General features: G+C 44.4%; 1 protein-coding gene across 10 annotated transcripts in view; it reads left to right on the top strand.

Annotated features, from left to right (window-relative positions):
- LOC147035299 (adenylyl cyclase-associated protein 1-like) overlaps window positions 1–27,783 on the top strand; it is a 129,536-nt gene that overhangs the window by 62,371 nt on the left and 39,382 nt on the right. For 8 of the 10 annotated variants that reach the window (XM_085896642.1, XM_085896636.1, XM_085896634.1 and 5 more), the window contains 3 exons: window positions 17,357–17,434; window positions 25,594–25,737; window positions 27,499–27,584. In XM_085896642.1, coding sequence (XP_085752768.1) covers window positions 17,357–17,434; window positions 25,594–25,737; window positions 27,499–27,584 — 308 coding nt within the window. The remainder of the gene's footprint in view (window positions 1–17,356; window positions 17,435–25,593; window positions 25,738–27,498; window positions 27,585–27,783) is intronic. The other 2 variants (XM_085896657.1, XM_085896645.1) reach the window with 1 other exon arrangement.

Genomic DNA, 27,783 nt, shown 5'->3' with positions numbered 1-27,783 from the left:
TCATCTTATCAAATGCATGTTCATCAAAGCTACGAATCGCTGGGTACATTGCAATGCTTATAAACACCCGGAAACATCAGCGTTCTTGGCTTTATTTCATTTCCGTACTTGATATCACCACGACTATCTCTTAACCTGAGGAGAATAACAATATTGTTTACGAAATAAACCATAAATACTATTGTGAAGCTCCAGAATCAAACTTACAAGCAGTTCTGACTCCTAGAAATGTGTCCATTTGTCCAATTCGGACATGTTTGACATTTTGGGCATCTCCGGGAGGTGTAGGTCTAATGTATTTGCTCATCGCGCGCCAAACGAGCCGTTTATTATGAACCGTTTCGTTTGAGTGCTTGCTTGAGTGCTTAAGCTACTTGGCGAGCGCTCTCCAAGTTGCTTAGTTGTTCTTTTCAGTAAAAGTGTCCGTGCTCTCAATGGAACATCGATAAAATAGATGTACATTTCAGCCTGTGTTGGGCCCTGCGGTACAATGCGGTGGGTGCATCGGGAGGTGAATCATCAGGGAAAATGTGCAATTATATTTTTACAGACATCATTTTGTTTTACCTTTTTGTGCAATCTCCAAATACAATCCACCCCTCACTTCAACATCGATACAAATTGTTGCGAATTCGCATCCGCCGGCGTGCGAACGGCCACGTGATTCGAATTGCGGCATGTCGCCCACCGGACGGACAATTCTATCGTGACCCTCTCGGACTAACACCGGGAGCTAGTCAGGGGTGGGCCTTTCGGCCTCACCACGATCGTGCCAATCGGCCACCCGCGTGGGATAGGGTTGTTCGCCAAACTCGACCTACCTAAGTACCCAAGCGGAGGGTAGACCGGACGATCGCACCTCGCCGCAGGTCGACCCCGGACACGGGCCGCTTAAGCGACCCGTTCCGTACTATCGGGATAACCGAGCGGTGTTATCGTCGGCCTCGACGGTTCCGATTAATTATCGGGCGTATTAAGCCCACTACCAACCCTTTACGTGAAGCAAGATGGAGATTCAATTAAAGAAAAGACGAAGCGAAACGGGAAAACAGTTCAACATGATGCACATTTATTCCGCGGAACACGGAGAGCACACATATACAATTAAACAGAATGCACATAAAGCAATTGCAACAAAAGAAACACAACAATGCAGATCTACAACCGACTACATGTACACACGGCAACACTTACACAGTTTTACTTCACCAGACTGGCGCCACACACACACGTTTACACAGAAACAAAAGAAAAGGGCCATCCTCAAAGACAAGGGGGCAGACGGGGCCTGTGGGCCAATATTTGCGCGGGACCTGAAAGAGCGGTCAGGTCCGCGAGACCGGGTGGATCCTACCCGTGTCTTTGTGATGAGCCGCAAATGTGGCAGCGCGGCGTTGCCCCGACTTTGTGCTCCGTCGCGGGTTTCGTTGGCACTGCTTGGAGTGAGGTGGGAACGGGGCCCCCTTTTCGCACTATCTCAGCGCGGGGGAAAAAGGGGGGGGGAATTGTTTATGCTCTGGGGAAAGAGGATAGCTGGCTTGCTTGGGTCCGACTCGACCCAAACTGACTCTGCTCAAACCGACTCTGCTCAAACCCGACTCGACCCAAATTCGCCCCGCGCTCGGCGCTTTATAGGCCGGCATGAGAACCCATATGCAAATTTCTGGATCAGAACGAGCTCGGGGAGATTGGGGAGAGGCCCATTGGATGGAGAAAAAGGGGCGTGAGTCTCCCCTGAACCTAGAATTTGCATATCTCGATTCTACACCGACGCGCCTGGAGGCGGGGCCAAACCTCCCCACGCTTGCTGATTGGACGGATCAGAAGTGGGCGTGTAGCTTTCCTGATCCGAATTCTCCTCGGAAAGGCCGCATTTTGCACTCGCGGCTCGGCGCGCGTCCCGTACGAGCCCAGGACAGCCTGACGCTCGGTACTCACAAGTGGTGCGGGAATGGCCGCAGAAGGAGAGAGGTGAAGGTGGTGGAGGGTTTATGGTGGTGGTTTATGGCCATGGTGCCGTTCGGAATGGCGGTGATGCGATGTTTGCGGGAGCGAGTTGTGAAGGTAAAGATCGTGGCTGTTGGCGTTGTTGTTGTTGTGAAGTGGCGTTGTGGTTGGTGGTTGTTGTGTGATGGCGGTTGAGACGTGGTTTGTTCAAAATATAGATAGAACAGAAAAACAACTATCTCAAAGCGTCGCAGCCCGAATGAATCACATTTATTCACTCTAAACAACGGGTTTGGGGCTAACTACACATGTACTTACAGAGATATCTCACCTACGGGACCTGAATGGTGGTTTGCGAATTTCCACAACCGCAATAATATTTAAAAACAATAAGGACCATCCGACCAGGTGTTTGCCGTGATCTGATTGTGAAGGCAAAGAGCAGAGATCGACATTTTGTGTTCTGGTCCTTGATATATTTTTCAATTGAATTTTGCTAATTTCCCACTTGAATTCCTCTTTCAAAGAACTCTGTTTAAAGGTAAATCTTTGTGTTTGTACTTTTTTATGTATTTTGTGTGTGTGTGTGTGTGTGTGTGTGTGTGTGTGTGTGTGTGTGTGTGTGTGTGTGTGTGTGTGTGTGTGTGTGTGTGTGTGTGTGTGTGTGTGTGTGTGTAGCCTACTGTCAGGCCCCACTATCTGCGGACTCACTATTCACTGACTGACCCCGCGTATTCGTGGTTTATAAAATGTGAACCAGTTCGACATTTGCACCCTCTGTTTTGCATATTCGCTGTTTTTCAAGGATGTATAGCTGGGTTTTTTGCAGGCATATTCGTGGGGTTTTTTCCCCACATTTTTTGGTTTTTCATCTACGTATTGGTGGATTTTTTTCACATTTTTGTGGTTTTTCATGGGCATATTAGTGTTTTTTCACATTTTTGTGGTTTTTCTTGGGCGTATTTTTTTCTCACATTTTGGTGGTTTTCATGAGCATATTAGTGGTTTTTTCACATTTTCACGTTTTTTCATGGGCATATTTGTCGTGTTTTTCACATTTTTGTGGTTCTTCATGGACATATTAGTGTTTTTTCACATTTTTGTGGTATTTCATGGGCATATTAGTGTTATTTCACATTTTTGTGGTCTCTCATGGGCATATTCGTGTTTTTTTCTCATTTTTCTGGTTTTTCTTGGTGTATTCTTGTTTTTTCACATTTTAGTGGTTTTCATGAGCATATTAATGTTTTTTTTCTTCACATCGTGTTTTTTCATGGGCATATTTGTCGTGTTTTCACATTTTTGTTGTTTGCCATGTGTGTATTCATGTTTTTTTTTCACATTTTTGCGGTTTTTCATGGGCATTTTATTGTTTTTTTCACATTTTTGTGGTTTTTCATTAGCATATTAGTGTTTTTTTCACATTTTTGTTGTTTTTCTTGGGAATATTAGTGTTTTTCACATTTTTGTTGTTTTTCTTGGGCATATTAGTGTTTTTTTCACGTTTTTTGAGGTTTTTATGAGCATATTAGTGTTTTTCACATTTTTTGGTTTTTCATGTGCTTATTCGTGTTTTTTTTTCATGTTTTTGAGGTTTTTCATGAGCATATTAGTTTTTTTATTTTTCACATTTTTGCGGTTTTTCATGGGCATTTTATTGTTTTTTTCACATTTTGTGGTTTTTCATTAGCATATTAGTGTTTTTTCACATTTTTGTTGTTTTTCTTGGGAATATTAGTGTTTTTCACATTTTTGTTGTTTTTCTTGGGCATATTAGTGTTTTTTCACGTTTTTTGAGGTTTTTATGAGCATATTAGTGTTTTTCACATTTTTTGGTTTTTCATGTGCATATTCGTGTTTTTTTTCATGTTTTTGAGGTTTTTCATGAGCATATTAGTTTTTTTATTTTTTACATTTTTGTGATTTTTCACGGGCATTTTAGTGTTTTTTTCACGTTTTTGAGGTTTTTCATGAGCGTATTAGTGTTTTTCACATTTTTGTGGTTTTTCATGGGCGCATCTTGTTTTCACATTGTTGTAGTTTTTCAATGGCATATTAGTGGGTTTTTTTCACATTTTCGTGGTTTTTCATGGGAATATTTGTGATGTTTTTCACATTTTTGGTGTTTGTCACATGCGTATTCTTGTTTTTTTCACATTTTGGTGGTTTGTCACGGGCGTATTCTTGATTTTTTCATTGTTGTGGTTTTTCATGGGCATATAAGTGTTCTTTTCACATTTTTGTGGTTTTTCGTGTGTGTTTTCTTGTTTTTTCACATTCTCGTGGTTTTTCATGGGCATATTGGTGTTTTTTGCATTGTTGTGGTTTGTCTCAGGCGTATTCTTGTTTTTTCACATTTTTGTATTTTTCCATGGGCATATTAGTATTTTTCACATTTTTGTGTTTTTTTCATGGGCATATTAGTGTTTTTCACATTTTTTTGTTTTTTTTTGGCCATATTTGTCATGTTTTTAACATTTTTGTAGGGTTTTTTGCAGGCGTATTATTGTTTTTTCACATTCTCGTGGTTTTTCATGGGCATATTGGTATTTTTTGCATTGTTGTGGTTTGTCTCAGGCGTATTCTTGTTTTTTCACATTTTTGTATTTTTCCATGGGCATATTAGTGTTTTTCACATTTTTGTGGTTTTTCGTTTGCATATTAGTGTTTTTTTTTTCACATATTTGTGGTTTTTCACAGGCGTATTCATTGTTTTGTCACTTTTTTACAGGAATATTCGTGATTTTTTTTACATTTTTGTGGGAGTTTTCGCATTTTTTTTTCACGTTTTCATGTTTTTTGCAGGCATATTCATGGGTTTTTCATTGGCGTATTCATGGTTTTTCACAGGATTTTTTTATTTTTCCTCAGGAATTTTGAACCAGGAACATATCGCCCATGAATAGAAATGTCTGAGAGTATATATGTGTAACAAGATATATATATATATATATATATATATATATATATATATATATATATATATATATATATATATATATATATATATATATATATATATATATTGTTACGAATCTGGAAACCATGTGCATTCAACATACAGGTCCCAAAAGTTAGATATGCCGTTAAGTACATGTGAGATAGGTCCATTCCTTTTGTCTCGTGGGAGAATCAAAGGCGTGTGTTGTGATTTATTTTTAGGTAGGTTATTTATTAAATCTTTACATCTAATGACCATCCCACAAACAAACCAACAACCTGCTACTGAACAAGCGCTTCACTCACCTAACCGGTGACCCGCTATCCGAGGCAGAATCTCTGGCAGTTCCTTCTCGGCTTCCACAAACTTTGTAACTTCTTTTTGACGAGTATGGGCACGCTTGGAGTGGGGGCAGGGTTTTCCCAGCATGGCCAAAATCCCGCCCAGAAAGGGCGGACCCATGGGAGCCCCGTCCAATCAGGGCGTACAGTGACGTCTCCTTCACCAAGCCCTGCCCCGATGGGGGCTCTCTTGTTGCTTTTTCGTTCGTTCTGAGCGAGTTCGAGAGAGATTTCGGCAGAGGAGCGCGTTGGTTGGGTGCGTCACATGTTGGAGCTGGGGACGGAGTCCAGTTGACTCACGAAGGAGTCCAGCTCTCCATGGCACAATGGATAGCGCATTGCACTTCTAGTGGAAGCAGCAATTCAAAGGTTGTGGGTTCGAGTCCTGCTGGCCTCCGTGGACATGAGCCCCGCGTGTGTGACTGTGGGCCAGGCTGCACGGCCATTGTCAGGTACCCTGTCAAACTGCGACCCCTAGCTCATCTCTCCTTCTCTGGCAGCAAGGGTCTTTTCAATAAAACATCTGCGTGTGTGTCTGAGTGTGTTGTCCCATCTTTTAAGTAGAACTGAATAAGTGTTATTCCACCGTTGTAAATATTCCTTGTGTAATTGTGATAAGTCTTGCCTGTGTCTTTTTTTTTACTGTAATTAAATTATTGTAGAAATGTTCCCAGTTTGTTTTCGTCTTTTCCTTCATTGGGCCAGCATGGTTCGGATCTGAGTTTTAGCTGGGTTTTTATACCCGATAATCAGTTCATCCTAGCCGGCACGGCTTTGGCAGTTCCGCTCGACTGCAACCGAACCGGAGTTGGTAGTCGGTAGTTGGAACTCTACAACAGTCGGTAGAGTGACCCGGTTCGAGCAAGACGTGCTGAGGGCGTGGTTCCCCCGTAGTTAAAATCGCGTAGTTAATTAGGTAAATTGGTTCTAGACAAAAAGACTCTATGCTACGCGGTTGAGATATTGGCATCCATGATCGGTTCAGCGACCTGTCGGCTTAGGGAGTTATCCGAGAGCGACTGCCTTCAATTCCGGGGAGTCTTGTGGAGACGATGTAACCTCCCCCACCTAGTTGTTGTTCTCGCCACCGGTCCCCGGCCCTCAACAGTTTGATAGTCAGGAGTCAGATTCGAACCCCATGCCTCCACCAAAATATCACGGGATTCGGACCAGGGGTGTGCTTGACAACCCCCCCTCCCCACCTTTCCCTCCAAACTAAGAGCAGGATTTAAATTTTATTTAATTCTCGGAACGAACCATGGTGACCAAGACGGACTGGTACAGGTGGTTTCTGAATTAATGTTCGGAGAAACCATGGCTCAGGACAACACCGTTCAGGGAGATCTTTCCCTGCAAACGACAACACAGCAGCTTATGGAGGTAACGAGACATAATGGAAATGAAGTAGTGCATGCACTCGGGGCGAAATCAATGGAGAGGTGATGTGCAAAGAATGAAAGGCCAAATGGATGCGAATGCACAGGAACTGAGAGGTGAAATGCAAAAACTGAGTAGTGACATGAAAAACTTTGTCCAAAATTTTGCAAATGGGACCAGTACACGACGTGAGGAAATGACCGAGTCGAGGGGAAGTGTGGAGGCTGTTTAGACCGCAAGGGAGACTGGCAAGGTCGAGGGGATGAGTGACACCACGATAATTAAGGGAGAAACCTGTAAGCTCGGACAGGTAGAGACGAAAAGCTAGGAATTAAAAGAGGTGACAGAGACGCAGAAATCAAAAGAGTGGGACGAATTTCACGAAACTAAAGAGGAACACACACACACATAGAACTGCTAAAGGCCCTGTCACACCTTGACGATTTAGCCAGCGTATGCCTGACGTATGGAAAATTTGGCTAAAACGCTGGCACACGTCGAATACGTCATGGGTAAGTTTGTATACGTTAAGAGCACGCTGGCATACATCGTAGTACGCTGGCTTTTTTTCATAGTATGCTGGCATACATCTATGTACGCTGGCATATGTTGTAGTACACCAAGGTGTTAGACAAATTTTCCATGCTTGAAATTTTTCGACGTATGCCAGCGTATGACTCACACGTTCCGCATATGCTTGGCCATAAGTTGTAGGCACATTACGCGATCGTTGACTCACGTCGACACACATTACTTGTAAGTTACTCATAAGTCGAAACGCGTCGAGGTAATGTTTCGCGTACCGAAACTTATTTATAACCTATGAGTAACGTGTTGTAGGCACGTTACGCGATCGTTGACACACGTTGACACACATTACTTGTACGTTACTCATAAGTCGAAACACGTCAAGGTAATGGTTAATGTCAGTGTTCCAGACTCCCTGGTTTTATTTTTTCTTTGGTATGACGGTGATGTTAACACTTCGATTTCTAGTGCGGTTATAATATAATATATTTAATAGGCTGCCGCTCAACGATTTAAATCATAACCACACTACAAATCGAAGTATCAACATCACCATCATACCGAAGAAAAAAAAAAACAAACAAAAAAAAAACAGGGAGTGTGGAACACTGACGCTAACCATTACGTTGACATGTTTCGACTTATGAGTAATGTACAAGTAACGTGTGTCGACGTTTGTCAACGATCGCGCAACGTGCCTACAACTTATGCCAGTGTATGCGGAACATGTGTCATCCGCCGTGTACGTTGAGAAATTTTCAACATGCTGAAAAATTCTCGATGTACTCGGCGTATGACGACGTATGCCAGCGTACTACAATATCTGCCAGCGTACTACGACGCATGCCAGTGTGCTCTTAACGTATACAAAACTTACCCATAACGTATTTGACGTGTGCCAGCTTGGTTCGGCAAATTTTTCATACGTCGGCATGCGCTGGCTAAAACGTCAAGGTGTGACAGCGGCTTCACACTTCGGTGTCTAGTGCGGTTATGATTTGAATCGTCGAGCCGCAGCCTATTAATAGCCTACGCCACGTGATCGTCGGCGATACTCTGCCGCGCTATGCATAGGTTAGACTATCGTTGGGCATAGGTTGTGAACGCCAACAACACGCTCAGCATTCGTTGGTATAAGTTATCTATATGTGATTGAAACGTTCTGTGTACGTTACTAATATGTTATACATACGTTCAACACGTTATTATACACCCAAAACTTAAAAAAAACATCAATAGTTCAGTGTACGCCAGCGTTTTACATACATTTTGATACCTTGCCATACGCTGGCTAAAACGTCAAGGTGTGACAGGGCCCCAAGGGACATTGAGGTTTTGTGGGTGGAATGTTTCGAGACCCAATGCGAGGGTCAGATTAACCTCCCACACGGCAAGGGGAAAGCCGGACAGGGTATGCTCCCTCGTGGCAGGCCGTGACTAGGTGAGTCCGGTAAGGCCATACGAGGTAGAGCGGTTGCATGGTGCGAAAGAGTACATGCCGAGCTTGGGGGGTATAGAAACCCCGGGATCTTTTTTGGCTAACACAAGCCCCCAGCGTGATTGTGCCAGAGTATGTGTCAAAACGTGTGAGTAGTGCAAATGACAGGGCATGTGTGAGTGCACGTGAGGAAATGGGACACAAACTGACCCAGACGGGAGTCGTGGGTCGTGTTACGGACGGCGTTATTTCGGTAACCGCGCTGGCTCCACAGGAAGCTGCGTGCGAGACCCGTTCCGTGTTTTGTGAACCGCCCAAGCGTGGATGATTGCAAGATGGGAAGCCGGCGTTGAAACGATCCGCGCCTGGTACAATACCAGAGCGTGGACGGCTAAAATAGAGGCAAATTGAGGGATCGAGTAAATTTGGCAAGAGTATTGCCCCATGTGAGCACGTGTACGGGGCCCGACGTGCTGCGCGCCGCGAGTGGTGTTCGCAGGATGCGCGGAGCGAGTCCCGGGGATGACACAGCTTGGCCCGTATGCGTGGCAAGCCTTGCGGAGCGGACCGTGTGCGAGTGGCGTCCGCGGGCATCTTGCAACATGAAGGCCATGTGTGTAACGCACGGTGCCTCACATGGTGGATAGCCCGAAAGCGAGCAGTTAATGCAATTAACGGGGTGACGCTCCAGCCTCATGTATCGGCCAAACGGAAGGGACGAGGATGCTGTAAACCGACGCCCTGGAGTGGCAAGACTCGTCGAGCCTTGCCACGGGTAGACGATGCCTGGCCAGGATGTAGCAAACATCCTCGTGGGGCAAAGGAGCATTAGTTAGGGGAAGAGTTTAGCGTTAGATAGACCGGCCTCATGGGGGCATGAACAGTCCTCCATGTGGCCCGGTAACACGAGTTAGGGGGAATTTAGTTCGAATTTAGAATGGATTGGAGACATGGACAGACATGTCGTGGGGACGTAGATTAGCTAGGTAGAATTAAATGGAACGTGCATTTCATTCAGGGAAGATGGGGAGCACGAGTTAGTTCGAGGAACGTAGCTAGTGGTGTGTCAGTGTGATGTGAAAAATAAAAATAAACCCAAGAAGAAAGAAACATGATGAGTGAACGTGGGTCAGCGGGCCCGAGTGTGAATGGAGTGAATGTGGAATGCATGGTGTGAATGAATGATTGGGGGGAGGAGTGAATCCCACCCAAGGGAACCCGGGGTTAGTGTAATAAAAGTTGGTGGGTTATTAAATTACCCAAAGGAGGTCGTTTGGTTGTTTGTGTTGAACGAAGGCATGAAACCTTTTTGTCGGGTGCAGGAGACTATTGACTGGCTGAGAGCATGGCTGGTGAAATATGCGTACTGAGTAGAGGGCACCCCGGGCACCGAAGTAGTCGGCCAGAGTAGGCCATGGGTCCAAGTGACCGAGTTAGTGTAATGGGCATGGGCACCCACGGGAAAGGGACCCAGAGCGCCAAAATGCCACGTGGGCATCGACGGGGAAAATTCCAGGAAGGGCATTCTCCATGTTCATAAGGAGTAGGTAGGCTTGGAGACACCCCCAGTGACCTGGGGGTGCCAAAGATCGAGTTCGGCAGGTGGGTAGCCCTGGCAGTGGAGCCACGCTGCCCAGCCACGAAATTGTGCAAGAGCACGGGAGAAAATTTGCGGGCCAGGCCCAAATTAATAACGAACACCAACACAGGCGACGGGAATCGTCGTTGCTGGACCCCATAGTTTAAAAAGACAGGCATGTTGAAAAGCTCCGGGGATAGTTTACATGTAATAAATGCTAGGATAGATAGGAAACATATACCCCTCCACACCATCCATCCCTTCACTGTTCCTAGGCCGCTGGACTCACCTTGGCAATTTCGTAAAACTGTGGGAGCTATTCTGAGGCTGCATTGTGCCTCAAGACAGATTCACTTGTCTCTTCCTCATTCCTTTAAAACAGGATCTTATGGATTGGGAATCGACAGTCAGGACAGGTTAGCCAGACAAAGACAATAAGGGGGGTTAGGAACACACGCAATTATAAAATAAGAGGAAAATTACTAAAGTCTAAATTTAGTTTTTTTTTGTTTGTTACAAGCAAATGGGGGTGGGGATGGACAAGGACAGCCATAGGCAATAGGTTGGGGCAAGACTGTAGGGTAGGACCGAGCCCGTCTTCGGCCCAGCCAACGCCACCACACTCCCTTCACAACCCCACGAGACCACACTGAGGCCGGCCAGCTTCACATGCCGACCTGTTGCACTGTTGCACCAGACCTGGTCTGCATTTGCCTGCCTTTTTCTGCCTTTGCCTTGACTCCATTTGCCATACCTCCCCATGCCTTTATTTGCATTGCCATATCAACCAAGCTTACCATGTGTGCGAGGACCATCTCTGTGAAAGTTTTTGCAAGAACTGCCCCGCAGGCAGCCGCATTACCGGGGACTGCATTGGGCAGCCCGGATATCTCCTTGTTGTATAAAGGCCAGTTCAAATGGAGTGTGAAATGGCGTGTGGCCTCCCGTGTTAGGGTGAGTTGCCTCCAGCAGCCAGGAACAGTAAAAATAATAAAAACCAACAAACAAAGGATCATTGAGGGCCCTGAAGATGCCTGATCATCGATTTCCTGCTGCTGCACTCATCCCCGAATGTTGCCTTTATCGTTCTTTCCTTAAGTCACAAGTCCTAGCATATGGGTAGTGTAAATATTAGAAATTTGTATAGTCCTAACCCACCTGTTGTTTGTTTAGTTCCGGCAATGTAGCTAAGTTGTCCGCATGAGTCTGTTAGTTTAGTTACACAACGCACGAGGTTATTTATTTTTGGGACATGTATTCAAATTGTCGCACTCAGGGGTTCGTAGGTAAAATGTACTTGGTGAACCAACACCTGCATGCACATGAATGTTGAGGACTCGGGTTGAGTCTAGCAAAAGGGAGGGGGTAGTGTTACGGTTCTCGGAACCGTATGCATACAACATACAGTTGTCCTGAGTCAGTTATTCCATTAATATATGTGTAGTTAGGTCCCAAACTTTTGTCTAGTGGGAAGACAAGGGAGTGTGTTCCGATGGGCTATAAGTTAGCTTATCAAATCATTTTTCCTCTCCATTCGACTTCCCACTCTTCTTCTTTTCACTGCTGAGGTAAATTTGCCTCGCTTGCTACCTTCGTCTCGCTTCCAATAGCGTGACGATCCACGGTGCCTTCATCTCGCTTGCTACCTTCATTTCGCTGGCCACAGCAAACCACTGTCTACCCAGCACCTCGTTTTCAGAGGCAAAATCCCGACGTTCGGCTGGACACACGCGATAATCTGCACCGCCAACCATCTTCCCAAGGCCAGACTTGTGCGGGCCAGGCCGGCGTCTGGCTAAAACCCAGCCCAGAAAGGCGGACAACGTGAAGAGCCGGTCCAATCGGCACGCTCGGCTCGGACAATGACGTCAGGTTTCAGCAAGGCTCCTCCCCGACCTCCAGGTTCTAAAAAGCACGGACCTCCGTGTAGTTGGTTGGCTAGGTTAGTTGGAAAGAGAATTGCAGGTTGGTTGGGAAGATAATAGCAAGTTGGTTGGGAAGGGAATTGCAAGTTGGTTGGAAGGAGAATTGAGAGAGGTTTTTGAGTATTGAAGAAGGAGTATGGAGAATTGAAGGAGAGAAGGGGTCATTGAGAGTGAGTGTTCCTGCCGCTTGTCTCCGCCGATACCATGTCGAACCGCCTCCTTGCTTCTCGACGAATGGCCTCTTGCCTGGTCCTGCCTGCTGCTCATCTCTCGCCCCCCCCCTTTTTGGACTCCACTCTTCTCCACTCGAGCCCCTCCTGCAGACACGATCTCCACACATACGTTTGTGGCTGAACAACTCAATCATTGTCGGATGCCGCACCACGGAGCATCCCTCCCCTGAAATGCTCAGGTACCGAGAAACTGCAACCTCAATTCTCTCCCTCCCTGCCTGCAAAAGTCCCTTTCACAATTGGGGTAACTTTGAGTGTGTGTCTGAGAGTGTTGGCGCCTGTCCGTTAAGTAAGCCTGCATAAGATCTTTTATTGTTGTGATTGTTACTTTATTAATCTCGTGTCAAGTCTGCACTGTGTGTGCTTTGTAAGTTGCTTGTAAAATTGCTGCACCCCACACCTCTCTTTCATCTTTCCCTGCATTACACCCCCAATAAACCTTTGTTGTGTCACATGCTTTTCCTCGCTTATTGTAAATAAATAATTGTTGCAGAAATGTTCCCAGCTCGCCTTTGTCTTTTCCCTCATTGGTCCAGCATGGTTCAGATCTAAGTCTCGCCAGCTCTTTATTCCCAACGGTCCGTTCCATCTATCCGGTACGTCCTTGCAGTGCCGCTCGGCTGCATCCGATCCGGAAAGGAGATCCGATTCGGTAGAGTGATCCGGTTCGGACAAAGCATACCAAGGGCGTGGTTCCCTGGTTGTTAAACCGCGTGGTTAATTTGGTTATTCCGATTGACCCATAGGCGGGAGGACCCCAGGTTACGCGGTTGAGTTATTGGCGTCCACGGTCGGTTAAGCAACCCGCCGCATCACGGAATTATCCGTGAGCGACGGCCGACAATTCCGGGGAGTCTGGTGGGAATCGACGTAACTTCCCCCCACCTAGTGGTCTTCTCACCCTACCCCACCGGCCCAGAACAATATGTTGTTACGGATTTCAGAATCCAGTCTGATGAAGGCATCCACACATCCAGGTCCTCAGACAGTTATTTCCTTAAATGCATGTTCAGATTAGCCCCATCCCCATGTCTAATGGGATCTTAAATGTGATGCATTGAGAAGGGTAAAGGATAGATCCCCTCTCTTATGGGAAGCTTTTTTCTTTACGACAGACATGCTCACACACATTTCTTTCACGAGCTCTGAAGCCCGCCCTCATTTTTCCTCAGCAACATTCTTTCACGAGCTCTGAAGCCCACCCTCATTTTTCCTCAGCTGTCCCACGACTGTTGCATGACTGACTTGCGACAGACCCACTTCATAACCACGACATATCTTTTTTTTCTGTCATGTCCCTATCGCCAAACCATCTTTAATGTGTCGTAGCCCTTGTGACCACTCAAAATAGATTTCGGACATGTTGCAAGATCTGGCCACGACAAATATTTTATGGGTCTACTACGACAAAATTTCGAACGATCCGTTGTGCCCTGGGACTTAGCTGCAAGTAAGTCAACCACAGATAAGCATCTGCTCTTTGTCTCTTTCCTGGCATTTTGATTGATTTTGCTTTGAAATTCATTGTTTATTTATCTCAGCAAATAAAAGGTTCTTTTAATTTATTTATTTTATTATTAATAAATTATTTGTCGATTTCCAACCTGTCCGTGTTTGTCCTTTCCTTCCATTGGTCTAGCATTGTCCAAACCCAGATAGACTGGGAGGTAATTACCACAGATTTGACCAAAAAATCGTCGGCACCCACCAGCAGTTAAAAGGCTCGGCTGCTCTAATTAAAATGTAATCAGATAATATTGGTGCTTTGCCGAGGGCGTGCTCCCCGCTCAGGTAACCACGTGACCTCCAGTTAAACGGAATAATTTGACGGCGGACACTGGAATTTGTGGTTGACTGGGTGGCGTTCGTGGTTTTAAAACAACCCACCATACCATAATGTTAATTGTGAGCGGTGGCCCCAGGTCCGGCTCTACCGAGGACAACTGGGGATTAATCCCCCTGAGTGATAAGCTGGTGTCTCGGTACCCGTGGCTGCAACAATATATTGTTACGGAAATGGCCCTTATTGGATTACTAAATATAGGATTAGCTCAGTTCCCCCATTAAATGCCTGTTTAGCTAGGTTTTGTGGTAAAAGGGACGTTATATGTGTGTCTGAAGGTTGTTGTTTTATTGTTTGTGCGGTGGTGGAGGACCGAGAGATCCCTCTTATTCCTACCCCATCCCAGGATAGGCCCCTCCCAGTCGGCTGAGGGGTGTGGCCTGGAGAGAGGGTGTGGACAGAGGGAGGAAGTGCCGCGAAGGGGAGGGGTTTTGGTCGTTTTTTCGCTGAGAGAGGCGTGCTCGTGGAACGACAGAGAAAACGAAGACCTCAGGTTCAGGGGGAGTTTGGAGTTTGGAAAACTGCAGGCGGTTGAGGAAGGCTTGCTCGTGTGTCGAAGGAGCGAACGAGAGAGAAACGAAGGCTTCATTGAAAAGAGTACTGTGTGTGAAGAACAATCGGGTTCTCGAGGCATGCTCGGAGTCCCTTCAAGGCAAGCGAACGAAGGCTTCGTAAAAAGGTTCGGTGTGTGGAAACAGTTGCTCTCGAGGCGCGACGTGTTTTGGAGGCGAGCGAACGAAGGAGGGACAGTGTGGAATCTGCCGGTACAAAAACCACAGTCTGCTTTGAGAGGCTGCCTGCACGTGGAGTCGACGATCGACTCGTATGGGGTGGTGATCGACAGTTTCGGTCTGCGTCTGGCTGCGGAGCCTCCGTACTTATTCACCTCACTCCTCGACACGTACGTCAATCCGCCTGTGGAGTTCGGCACCTCAATTTGAGCCTTGTCTGGAGAACAGGCCAGGCCTGGATTTGTATGCTGGACCATGTGAGAGATCAGCTGAGGCCCATCGTCGACCCTACGCGGGGTCAGAGCGTGTGGAGACCACGTGCAGTGTGTAGGGGGCAAAGGGAGGACGAGCTCCATTTCGCCACGCGGCGCATTCGAGCTGGAGTTCAAATCCGTGGGCATCTGCCTGTTGCGAGCGACATTCGTGCTTTTGACACTGTCCTCTCGTCCATGAAACCTCACCAAGTACTCTGTCTTGTCTTGCATGCATGCTGTTTGTCTGTCTGTCTTTGTCTGCACGTTGTTTAAGGCAGATTTCGGTAGCGACCCCCTCGAAACCTGTAGTCTGTGGTTCCCTAGTTAAGAACAGGTTGAGGATTGTTAATAAAAACATTGTCGTGAATTTTGCTTGTGTTGAGACCCCCGATGTCACCCAATAAATCTGGTTAATTCGTATGATGTTGCCGCTATGGATCAATTCGTGTTGCGTCGTGGAACGATCCGTTCAATTGGCATATAAAACCAAAATGGTTACAGACTGGCAGAAAACGCTTGGCATCTGACACATCCAGTCTGTAACCAGGGGTTCTATTTCCCCAACTGGCAAGGTACAAGGATTACGTTGGTATCGCGATTGAAGGCGCGTGACCCGAGGCCTGTGCTGAGCCACCCGGCGTTATAGATCCCGGAGACGGCCGGAGTGGGTAGGGAATCCCTCCGTCGCTGAATCCTTAAATATATATATATATATATATATATATATATATATATATATATATATATATATATATATATATATATATATATATATATATATATACATACAGTTGATTTACGTGAGATTTACCTTTGACTCTTTAACCTTTTGTTCTCAAAAGCAATAGTTTCCAGCTTTTGACGAGCTCAATCAGTTGGTTCAATTTCGTGAAGATTGGTTTGGAAGTATGATCTGCAGGTGAGAAATAGCCGTACAAATAGACAAGCAGACTCAGGAAACGAATACACTTGTGAATCTTCGATTTTGCTAGTTATAAATTAGTTTCCTTTCAAGGAACTTCAATGCATGAGGAGGCCATGTGGCATATCGAGCTTGCACAATGGTTGTCAATCTGTGGTTGTTTGTTCATGCTCAATCATAAAAAAAACAATTTATCTGTATGTGTGGAGCCGATTTATAGATGAACCTTATGGAATCGACAATAGCGAATCTCCACCAAGCTTTGCATGTGTGTGCAGGATACTAGCATTAGGTCATCAGTTGAAATAAACCCTCCCTCCGCCCCCCCTCCCTCCTCTTCCGTAAGTATGGGAAGACGACCAGAAATTTTCGCCTGTACACATGGAATTGTGTCAGTGGTTTAACCACTGACCCATAATGGAGTGAGTGGGGGTATTTCCACTATATTTCGCTCAGTTTGAGCAGGTATTACTCATCCTTTTCGAATGCCGAGCATGAGGCAAGGAAGCAGCATATACCATTTTTAAAGTTTAAGTTATCATTTGGCTGCTGTCGGGTTCGAATTGCAAACCTCCCAGATTCTGTGGGTGCTCTAACCATTACACCGCATTTATGTGGTCGAGAGGCCACCATGTTGGTATTGCAACTGCGACTAAACTGTGTATCCTGTGTCTTCCACGGGTGTTAAAATTATCTCGATCTTCACTCGCATGTGAATGTCAGGGCCTCACACTCTTCGATCACTTTACTTCTCTTTTATACCAGAGTTTTTGAGGGCGTCAATGTGGCTTCACACCTCCAACCTCGATGTTTTTGAGCCGGGCTTTAGGTTCAGGCCACATCACCATGTCTCCAGTGTCGAGCTGGGAATGCGTAGGATGCTGAGTGCCAAAGTCAGTGACACTACAGAAGGTGTGCATGATGGTTGGCAGCTTATAAATGGTTAAAAAGGTTAATGCATTCGTCGCACTGCAAAGTCAATTAGTCGACTCCCGACCACTCTTCTTGCTGTCAGTCACCCCAGCAATTGAGAACTCTTTGTGATGTCATTGTCAGAGATGCTTTTAATCAAACAGGCACCCTCACAATGCCCATTTAGGGGCTGGGGAGGGGAGATGCTGGAATTTGTGCTTATTATTTATATTTCAACCCATGCTTTTACAACTATATTCAGTTTTCGTTTTTCAGATTTTAATTTGATATCAATGTTAATGTAACATTATCAACTCTTGACCCATTATAGTTGTTACATTTCTTTTTATGTTCTGCACATCTCATACCCTTTCTCTTAAACAAGGCTGACATGGTGCAGTGTGCGTGGAAAGTCCAGCGCACTTTGCTTCTCACAGCCTCCTGCTACCAAGGACCCTCAGAGGTGAGATGATTAAATACTTTGTTTTCCTGCCTTTTCATCGAGTCGCCATTTCTTGAAATGGGGTACACACAGTCAAACTACTTGCAAAACTGTATTCTCTCAATACACATGATTCTCTAACCACACATTCCATAGTTTAATATATAAGTCCCAATTATTCCCTCCTCCTTGTGGGGTCGGACAGGGAACAGGTTTTGCCCAGCTTTTTTCATGAACCGGCTGGCCAAGCCTGGCGTCCGACTGAAGATGCTTGAAACAGGAATTTGTTTTTTGTTCAGGGTGCCCGTGATAAATTGTCTACTTGTCATGAAAGACACCGTGGGATCTTTAACATCCATCAACTAAATGCAAGTGGACGAGACACCCAGTTTATTGTCCATCCGAGGGATGGCACACTTTGTGATGCAACACCCTCCTTGCAAAGAACCGTTCTGAGAGTTCATTGTCAGGCCTGGAATCAAACCCAGGCTGGACAGTGAAATGGTACATGCGGCACCTCTCCACCGTCTTGTCGGGTTTATACTTTTAACAAGTTCGATCACCCGATGAAGATGTTAGTGCTTTATTTGAACATACTCTTAATCATCAAGTGCTGCTGTGCCACTACTTCAGCCAGGAGAGGGAACGAGCTTGGAGTGCTCACACGTGCTTGGCCAGAAGACAACGTGAGATCCCTGAAGGTGCCATTGATTTTTCCATTTTAGGAATACTTAATTTGGAATTTGAAAGTTTTTATTGTGACATTGACCTTCCTCCTGAGAAAATAATGAGGTACAGCAAATTTGGTATAAATTGGGCCAGGGAGTTGTATATATGCCTGGTGCTGGCTTTATGGTTTGGGTGGTGGGCTTGGGATCCAAGGATCCTGAGGTCAAATCCCACTCGACTGTTGAATTAATACCAGGTGGGGCTAACTCTGCCTGTCATCCTTCCGAGGTCGGCAAAATGAGTGCCAGCATGCTGGTGTCCTGAGTCAGAGTGGCGACCCTTCTGGGATTGTGCCCAATAGCCGAGAAGACTGCTGAGGCAGCACCAACGCTCTGCACAGAGTATGGTCCCAATGGATGGATGGTTGTATATACCAGTGGTGGTATATACATACCATAGTATGCACACTATATGTGGTATATATATATATATATATATATATATATATATAAATATATATATATATATATATATATATTTCTATATTGCACACTGCAAGCAACTACTCGGGTACATCCTGCATGCAAAAACATAATAAATACAAGCTTCTTGTATTTGATGAAGTGGATCGTGAGAGATTTATATTCAAGAGCACTGATATGCAAGCCAAAAGCCAACTTTAAAATGTTACATATTCATAATTAACTTAATCATTCAATCAATCACCAAAAAAAATGGCAATATAATATAAAATGGCAAAATGCAATATAATTAAATATGCAATATTTAAAACGTGGTTTCATTACTACAATGACTTCGTAACTAACAAGATGTTAATTACTACGATTACTTCGTAATATTTAAAACATATCAATGCTTCAGCTCATCATCGATCAGAGACGTGGACATCGGAATCACTTGTCATTGTTAACTTTCTAATGTATAAAAATGTGGTCTTCTTCGACTGTTTTAAAAGCCCATTGTGCTCGCATCCTGCAACCGGAAAAATAACTCGAGTAAATCATTTGTGATTTGAATGAGTTATTTATTGAAAAGTTTAGAGATATTGTAATTTTTCATGTAAATATGGCAAAGGTTATAAAATAAGAGGTGGAAGGCTGTTAGGGTTAGGGTTAGCGCATGCTGTCGTAAGTGTAAGCGCATGTAAGTGGTTACCATTTTAGTTTTAACCCCAAGGGCTTATTTTCTAACGTTGTTATAAGCAAGATAACATTGCATCACAATATAGACCTTGTATGGCAACATGCATACTGTTTGACACGGCGTAACATGTTGGACACAGAACAACCTGCCTCATTTGTATAACTCAACATGTCACTCGTGACATCATTCTTCTTCTTCATCATCTTATTCTTCTTTGACAGCCACCATTATCCCACCTTTTTGTGGAGACGTTCGACTAGTTATGGTAGGAATTTGGAATCTGGTCATTGTGCTGGCAAGAGTTTGTCTCCTCTTTGGGAAGGACACCATGGGATCTTTAATGGTTACTAATGAATGCTGGGAGACGGGACACCCAGTTAACATACATCCTAGGGACAGCACACACATTGATGAATCGGCCTGCCTGTGAAACACCAGGCTGACAGTTTATAGCTGGGTCGGGAATCAAAGCCAGGTGAGACAACTTAAAGGAGAGTGTGCGTACATCTAGGCCATCCTGTCAGACCCACCAGTGATGTCATTATCTACATCAAATTAGTTTGCCCAATGGAAATGTGGATGAAAAGACTAGCTGTAAGTAGGCATTTGTCTGGCATCCCGCTTTGCTCTCCAAACTGTTAACCTATGGAAACCATGCCCAACTCCACTGTTGGATTACTGACATCCTTCACTCATTGAGCCAATGTGTGCCTCTCAACTGAATCCTTTAGTCTCTTCTCCCTGTCAAGGCTGGAGTGTCCCAAAAGCAGTGTTCTAGGCCCCATCCTATTCCTAATTTTCAGGAAAGCTCTCTCTGTGTCTCTGTCTCTGTCTCTGTCTCTGTCTCTCTCTGTCTCTCTCTCTCTGTCTCTCTCTCTGTCTCTCTCTCTCTCTCTCTCTCTCTCTCTCTCTCTCTCTCTCTCTCTCTCTCTCTCTCTCTCTCTCTCTCTCTCTCTCTCTCTCTCTCTCTCTCTCTCTCTCTCTCTCTCTCTGTCCTGTCTCTCTCTCTCTCTCTCTCTCTCTCTCTCTCTCTCTCTCTCTCTCTCTCTCTCTCTCTCTCTCTCTCTCTCTCTGTCTGTCTCTCTCTGTCTCTCTCTCTCTCTCTCTTCTCTCACCTTTACCGCAAACCCTCCCATCTACTTTCTCAACAACCCTCTCAAAGACGTTCAGTAACTCAAAACTATGGGGTCTCACTCTCAGACGTTATCTGTCTCGGGCAAACCACATTTCCAAGATGGCCTCCAAAGCCAGATGCTGACTAGGCATCCTCCGTTGTGCAAAGTCCTCCCTTGGCACACCTGTGCCCCTATCCACCGACAAAGATTTCATCTGCAGCTTGTTGGAGCACTGCTCTCCCCTTTGGGCTGGCTCCCCTGTCTCACATCTTCTTGAGCTTAACACCACGGAAACAAAGGCTTTCAAGCTCGTTGGAATCTCTCACGTTGAAGTTGAGTCTTTGGGCCTATCACTTGGCCATCGCCGAAAAGTCGGTGGCCTCTCAGTCTTCTTCTGCATCCTTTCTGGCCTTGCACACTCTGCCCTCTCCATGCTTTGTCTCCCCCCCCCCTCGGTATCTGCAGGATGCACGTGGTCCACCAGCAACTCTCTCCTCGTGGAACTCCCAAAATTCATATACCACTGCTCACATCCACTCATTTGTTCCCCTATTTTCCTGCCTGTGGAACCAACTTCCACACTCACTTCAATCTCATTCTTCCCTCCAGGTCTTCAAGACAGCTCTTCCCCACCATCTCAAATCATCCCATATCAAAAACCATGAATTTTTCTACACCCATGAAACCACCCTACCCTCTTCCAAAATATTTTTGCTTCTGTATCCATCTTGCCCACCCCTCGCGTTCTCCCCTTGCCTCATCATTACCTGCATCCCTTATTCATCCATCTCTGTCTATTTTGTCCCTTTGTCTTCCTGTTCCTTTTGTTATGTTGTGTCCTGATCCATTCTGTGTTGCAATTCTTCCATGAGCCTTGACTATGTGCACAAAAAAGTAATCATAACCATTCATACATTTTTCACAAAACATTCACCATGGGGTTGCCAGTGCAGGCAGAAAGCATTTCGGACTGTTTTTCATTTTATTCTATATTAGTTTTAGCATAAAGTACGGAATGTTGTAAACATCTTTTGAAGGGAATTTACCTTATTGTTTTGAGCAATGCTCATTTGAAGATTCCAAATCAATTATTTCAAAGATTAAATCTCCAATTGTAATATTTGTCTGTAAACAAAAGATGATGATTCCAATGAAGTGGTTGGTATGTGATAACAAGCAATTATCATGAGCATTTAATGCAGTCTTTTAAGAATTTCATCATTTCTATAAGATATGCTTCAAAACGTACAACTGTTTGCGACAACGTTGAATTGCAAAGAATAAACGACATCTAAGCGTTAAATAATCATGACAAGTCACGTAGAGGGATATATTCCACATCAGAGATTGATGTGCTTGAGATCCTCGGATCCCGAGTTCAAATCCCGCTCGGCTGTTGAATTAATACCAGGTGGGGTTGATTCTGCCTGTCATTCTTCTGAGGTCGGCAAAATGAGTGCCAGCTTGCTGGTATCCTGTGTCGGAGTGGCGACCCGTCCAGGATTGTGCCCAATAACCAAGGAGACTGCTTAGGCAGCATCAACGCTCTTCACATCGTATGGTCCCAATGGATGGATGGATGGATGGAGAGATTAATGTGACAAGCAGATTACGGACCAAAATGCCTTTTGTTTGGTGTTATTCGTCTGTTCCTTGAGTTTGAAGTACATCTGCAGCTATTCAGCACACACGGTTGGTTGCAACTGCGTGATGTGGAACATTGGAACATTTGCCGATCCTTAGCAGGGAATGCATTTTGCGCACTTTGTTATCATTGAGAGATGGTATTGCTATTTTGTAGGCATTTTGTAATTTAATGTCTCAAATCGATTTTGAAGAGACGGCTTTAAACGGCTTTGCTGCATTTGAAGAATTCACCTGTTTCCCTCCTCCTTTGTTCTTTTTTGTAAAAAATAAATGAATATAAGTCTACGCTCTTGGAAAAGCGTGGTGATTGTGCAGAAAGCAATTCACTGACACTTGGGTAGTGGCAAGGAAACAGGAACCTGTATGGAAAAAAAACCCGGGTGATTGGAGATGCTTAATGAGGGTAGAACATCTTACAGGTAGGGATAGAGGGCATCCTTAAACGGTGGTGCAGTACTGATTTGAAGCCTTGGAGGGAAGAACAAAGTTTAATAGTGGGATTTAGTTTTTCCACAATGATGGTTGTCGACTAAACAGACAAGGGCCAGAAAGGTTTTCAGTGGGAATTGAGGAAGGAATTGAGGCTTTTTTTTATTATTCTGGAGGATGAAGAGGCTCAATTAGAAGGAACTCTAACTGATAACATGATTGGTATGGCCAGGCAGCAAATATTAAGAGTGAATTAAAAAAAAAACTTCTGGACTAATGCCGAGAGTTAAAATAATGAGAGGGAAGAGCTTAAAGCTAAAGTAGATAGTGAGGAATATGATATAGTTAGAGTAAGTGAGACATGGATTAATGAGGAGATTCCTTAGAGGACAGGACTAGAAGGCTGTGATATGTACAGGTGTGATCGGAAAGAGGAAATTTCGGAAGTTCGGCAATCTGGGTAAAGGACGATGTTAATGGAAAGGGGTGACATAAAGGAGTGAATTAATGTCGAGGATCAGTGTTGATAGAGATCAGATATTGTAAGAATAGTAAGTATGATACTTGTGGGATGTGTTTATACGGCTCCTGCTATGAAGGAAGAGCAAGAAAGTGGGTTTCGTGAATAATGCAGAGATGCCTGTGGGAAGGGAAGAGTATTGATTATGGGGGATTTTAATTTGCCAGGGATAGATTATGTTCAGGAACAGGGAAAGAGCAGAGTCGAGGAGGATTTTTTTTTAGATCTAGTCCAGGATGGCTTTTCACGTCAGTTCGGAGATAAGCCCACTTGGGTGAGTGCAGTGTTCGACCTCTTTTTAAGTGATGATCCAACTATGGTGGTGGATGTGCAGGTGGGAGAACATTTCGGGGAGAAGTGATCGCAACATAGTGTGTGCAAGTATTCTGTGAAAACTTCGAGTTCTGGATAGTAGGGTAAGGCTATTAGATTTCAGGAAAGCCGAATCCTTGCACAACTTTTTTTGCGATATCCTGCTATACAGGATATCGTTTTTGGCCCTGTCTCCCAATGGTGATGAATCACTTACAAACAGACAGACAGACAGAGAGACAGACAGACAGACAGACAAGGGTAAAAACATAACCTCCATCCACTTTTGGTGGTGGAGGGAATAAAAACTCATTCATGAATTACTTAAATGTATCAATGAGCTTCAGACCACTATATATATATATATATATATATATATATATATATATATATATATATATATATATATATATATATATATATATATATATATACATATCTTTATAAAAAGTGGACAAAAGTTTTCACAAACATATCTCTCTTGAGGTTACAAAGTTCCTTCATTACCATATCAAGTTCACAATCCATCTCCGTGATGATTTGCATTCTGTGACATTTTAAATGACTGTGTTTTACTCAAAGTTCTGCAAATTCACATTCTCCTTGGGCTGATAAGATTGTGAAAAATCTGTTTTGACTCATTTGTCCTTGTTATCAGAGTCCTACAAACTTTTTCTTTTTTTAACCTCGTTTAATTTGGGATGTGCAGTGTTTAATTGTGTGTGGTGGTTAGATGGACACCACATTTGCGAACGACTGTGAATTTTTTGTTACATTTGTGATAAATTCTCTTCTCTCTCTCTCTCTCTCTCTCTCTCTCTCTCTCTCTCTCTCTCTCTCTCTCTCTCTCTTGAATGGCTATTTTGACGGGGGATAAAATCCTGAATTCTGTGTGCTCCATTACATCATCAATATGATATGGTTGTGCGTTTTGGCCTACTCTCTTCAAAAGGCACCATTGGATCTTTCTGTTTTCCAGTGAATGCAGACAGATGGAACAGCTAGTTCAGCATCCCCTCCGAAGGACGGCACACTCATTGATGCACCAGGTTGACAGTTTATTGTTGGATTGGGAATCAATCCCAGAATAGCACAAAGGCAAGTTATCGACCTCTGAGTTATCCTTCCAGCCCAATGGAAGTCTTGTCTCTCGCCTGGGATGGAAACTGTAGGCAATTTCTTTTTTTACGACTTATTCACCAACATACTCGCCTGTAAGCTGTCTCGCCTGTGCTCAAATCTCGGCCCAGTTATAAACTGTCATCCCGGTGTTTCACAGGCAGGGTATTTCATCAATGTGCATGCCGTCCCTCGGATGGACGTTAAAACTTCACGTCCTATCTGCCGGCATTCTTTGGAGGACATTAAAGATCCCACGGTGTCCTTCATGAAGAATAAGTGAGCTATCGCCGACACCATGAACAAATTCTAAATCGTTTCCCTGACTTCCTGAGCCGGAGTGGAAACCCAACTAGGATTGTAGCCAAGTAACTGCTTCTGCAGCACCAACCCTCTACATAGGACATGGCACATGATGATGATGATGATGATGATGATGATGATGATGATGATGATGATGATGATGATGATGATGATGATTGTGAAACAAGCAGCTGCTTGCAACTGGGAACATATACTCTTCACGAGAAAATTTCTCAACAAACGTTTTGAGGCTTGTATTGTTGCATTCAAACGAGTTCATATCCTGGATTAAGAGAAGCAGCACATTGATCTGTCCACTCCGGAAACAAATATGAGGTGAACAGAAGCCAAAGGTAAGTTGTAACATGAAAACAACATGGCTTCCTGAATTGATAATGAAAATTGGCATTGACATGAGCCCACAAATGATTACAAACAAAATGGCTTTAATAACGTGTGGGACCACTATTGACCCCAATACAAAGCCTGGTGTTGGCTTAATGGTTAAGGTTGCTGGTTCAAGATATTTGGGTCTTGAGTTGGAGTCCCTGTTGTGCACCTTCCGATTGTAGTGTTGAATAACACCTTCCGAGGTCGGCAAAATGAGTAACAGCTTACTGGTAAAAGGAGCACTGCATCAGCGGCATAGCTGTGCTTCCCAAAAGTGATGCATCCAGCAACCACAGGCTGCGTACGAAACAACAACCCCGATACAGCTTCACACATTCTGCTATCAACCAAATCAGATGATCCAGTTCTTGCTTTGGTGGAGCATGGCCAATTAATTCCCTGTCAAATACCATCAAGTATTCACTCGAAGAATTGGTAAGGCGTGTTGTCTTGGATTCTTACAACAACAGGTTATGTTGAAGCATCTTTCTGCATCACTTTCCGTTGTACAGAAAGAGTTGGCAGATGTTCTGAAGCCTATGGCAGTGCAGATCGAAGAGGTGCAGATGTTTCGAGAGAAGAACCGGGGCAGCAGCTTCTTCAACCACCTATCAGCTGTCAGCGAAGCCATTCCTGCACTTGGCTGGGTCGCCATCGTAAGTGCAATTTATGAGGAATTATTATATCGAGCATCGAGCTTATTGTTATGGTTTTGGCTGGGTTTCCAGTATCCTCTGGGTCTGGGAAGGTTGGACCGATTGTGTATGTGTTGCAAACAAATTCTGGTGGGGTGGTGTGGTTTGTGGGGGTAAGGAGTGAGGGGGGTGGAAATGTGCGAGGTCAGATATTCCACCATATTTGTGTATGCAATATAAAGAAGTCTCAAAAGCAATGAGTGGAAAAAGTTTCAGGAAAGGAGAGCTGGCATTCAATTGTAATGGCAACCTGATATTGAGAGAGATGTGGATACACTATCCACTACTCTCTCGGCACGTGTCTTTCCTCGTCCTTTACAGGTCCACTTCTCTCCCCACCATTTCCCCCTCCTCACCCATCGAAATCCTCTTCAGGCCCGAATCTGTCCCGACTCTTCTTCAGGCCCAATTACGACACACTCTTTTACATCAGAGCTCACACACAATCATTGCTTCCCTTTATTCCAAGACATATCACCATTTTATCAATGACTTCTAATGGCTCGTACTTTTATCATACCTGGTGGCGAATTTTGATTTTTTGCAGATATTGCGCGAAATGGGAAAAGGTGGTCGTAAGAGATCACATGACCATTCGCCTCAAGACATTTAAAGTGTCGTTACTAGTACCGTAGTACTAAAATAAATAAATAAATAAATAAAGCGACAGAATGAAGGTGAATGAAAAGCTTGAACTTAAGTCGTTTGAAAAGAAGTGGATGGATGAATGCCACGCACATGTTTGAAAAGGGGCATATGGTCAACACAGCAGATGTTGCAAGACGAGATGTGTAACAGTAAAGGACAGCACCGAAACACTCATCAATCACTATGATTCGAGCAGGGCCACGTGCCTTCACGTGCAGATGAGTAATGCCAATGATTTCTAGAGCCTTTGCCTCCACCTGAATTCAGGGGGATGAGGTGTAGTTCAGGGTTCTCGATGCTTTGCACTGCATACAGATGCTCTATGTGCGATAATTAGTGGAGGAATGTTGGGGAAGAATTTTGTCTTCCCAATGTTGGCCATCAGCATGTTCTTACGGTCCGTTTCATTTTATGCTCAGGCCCAGGAGATCTCATTGTCCTTCCATTGCTCACTGCGGAAGATAAGAGATTAATGGAGGGTGTAAATCGGGTTTGAATGTTACACGGGTTGAACGTCATGTTCTTGGAGTTAGAGTGATTTATCTGTAACAGCAGAATGTGATGGAGCCACAACCTGTCTTACACCGGATTGAAGGACTTTTCAGATTAACGTGCAATTGATGTAAAGCTTGCTTATCCACACTCCTGTCAATACCTTCAAGTTGGTCTTGTCATCTTTTCAAACTTGCATCCCGTTGTGACCGTTTAGACTGTCGACAGTCATAAATGGCTGTTTCTCCAGCTTGAAGCCCTTTTGACCAGACACTTCTTAATTTTTTTTTTTAATGTCTTGCCATTCTGTTCATCTTTGCTTTTAAGATCCATGCCTACCTCTCTGTTCATCAAGGTGTTCATCGACCCTTGGTACCTGCAAAAGAATGTCAGTTTAATGTGCAAAAGTGCGGCATTGCAACAAAAGGATAACAGTGATTCATTTATTTATTTTGAGGTTAACATCTTTTGCACTCAGGCAATGTTTATACCAAGCTCTTGCTGTGAAAACTGTATCAGGTGTTTGAAAAGGTAACCTGCTGTTCATCATTGATGCACAATTGGTTTTCTCCCCCCTCTCAGTCTCAAACGCCAGGCCCATACATAAAGGAAATGAACGATGCTGCAATGTTCTACACAAACCGTGTTCTCAAAGAGTTCAAAGACAAGTGAGTTTTCAGAATTGGATTTGTTTTTTTTTTGCGGAACTGAGCTGGGCCTGTTTGGCACTCCCTTCTGAATGCTTTCCTCAGACTGCTGTGACAAACTAGTTCCACTCCCTTGTAATGGGTTCATTTTGCCTCCTAATGTACTTGTAAATGGTGTTCAGGTCCCCTGATGTCTCCTAATGTCATTGTACTGAACGAC

This window comes from Eptatretus burgeri, chromosome 1 (genome assembly GCF_056783735.1).
Source record: "Eptatretus burgeri isolate ZD-2024b chromosome 1, Ebu_testis_v1, whole genome shotgun sequence".
Taxonomy (NCBI): Eukaryota; Metazoa; Chordata; class Myxini; order Myxiniformes; family Myxinidae; genus Eptatretus; species Eptatretus burgeri.
The sequence above is the reverse complement of the archived record's forward strand: the minus strand, read 5'-3'. Positions and strand labels throughout refer to the sequence as shown.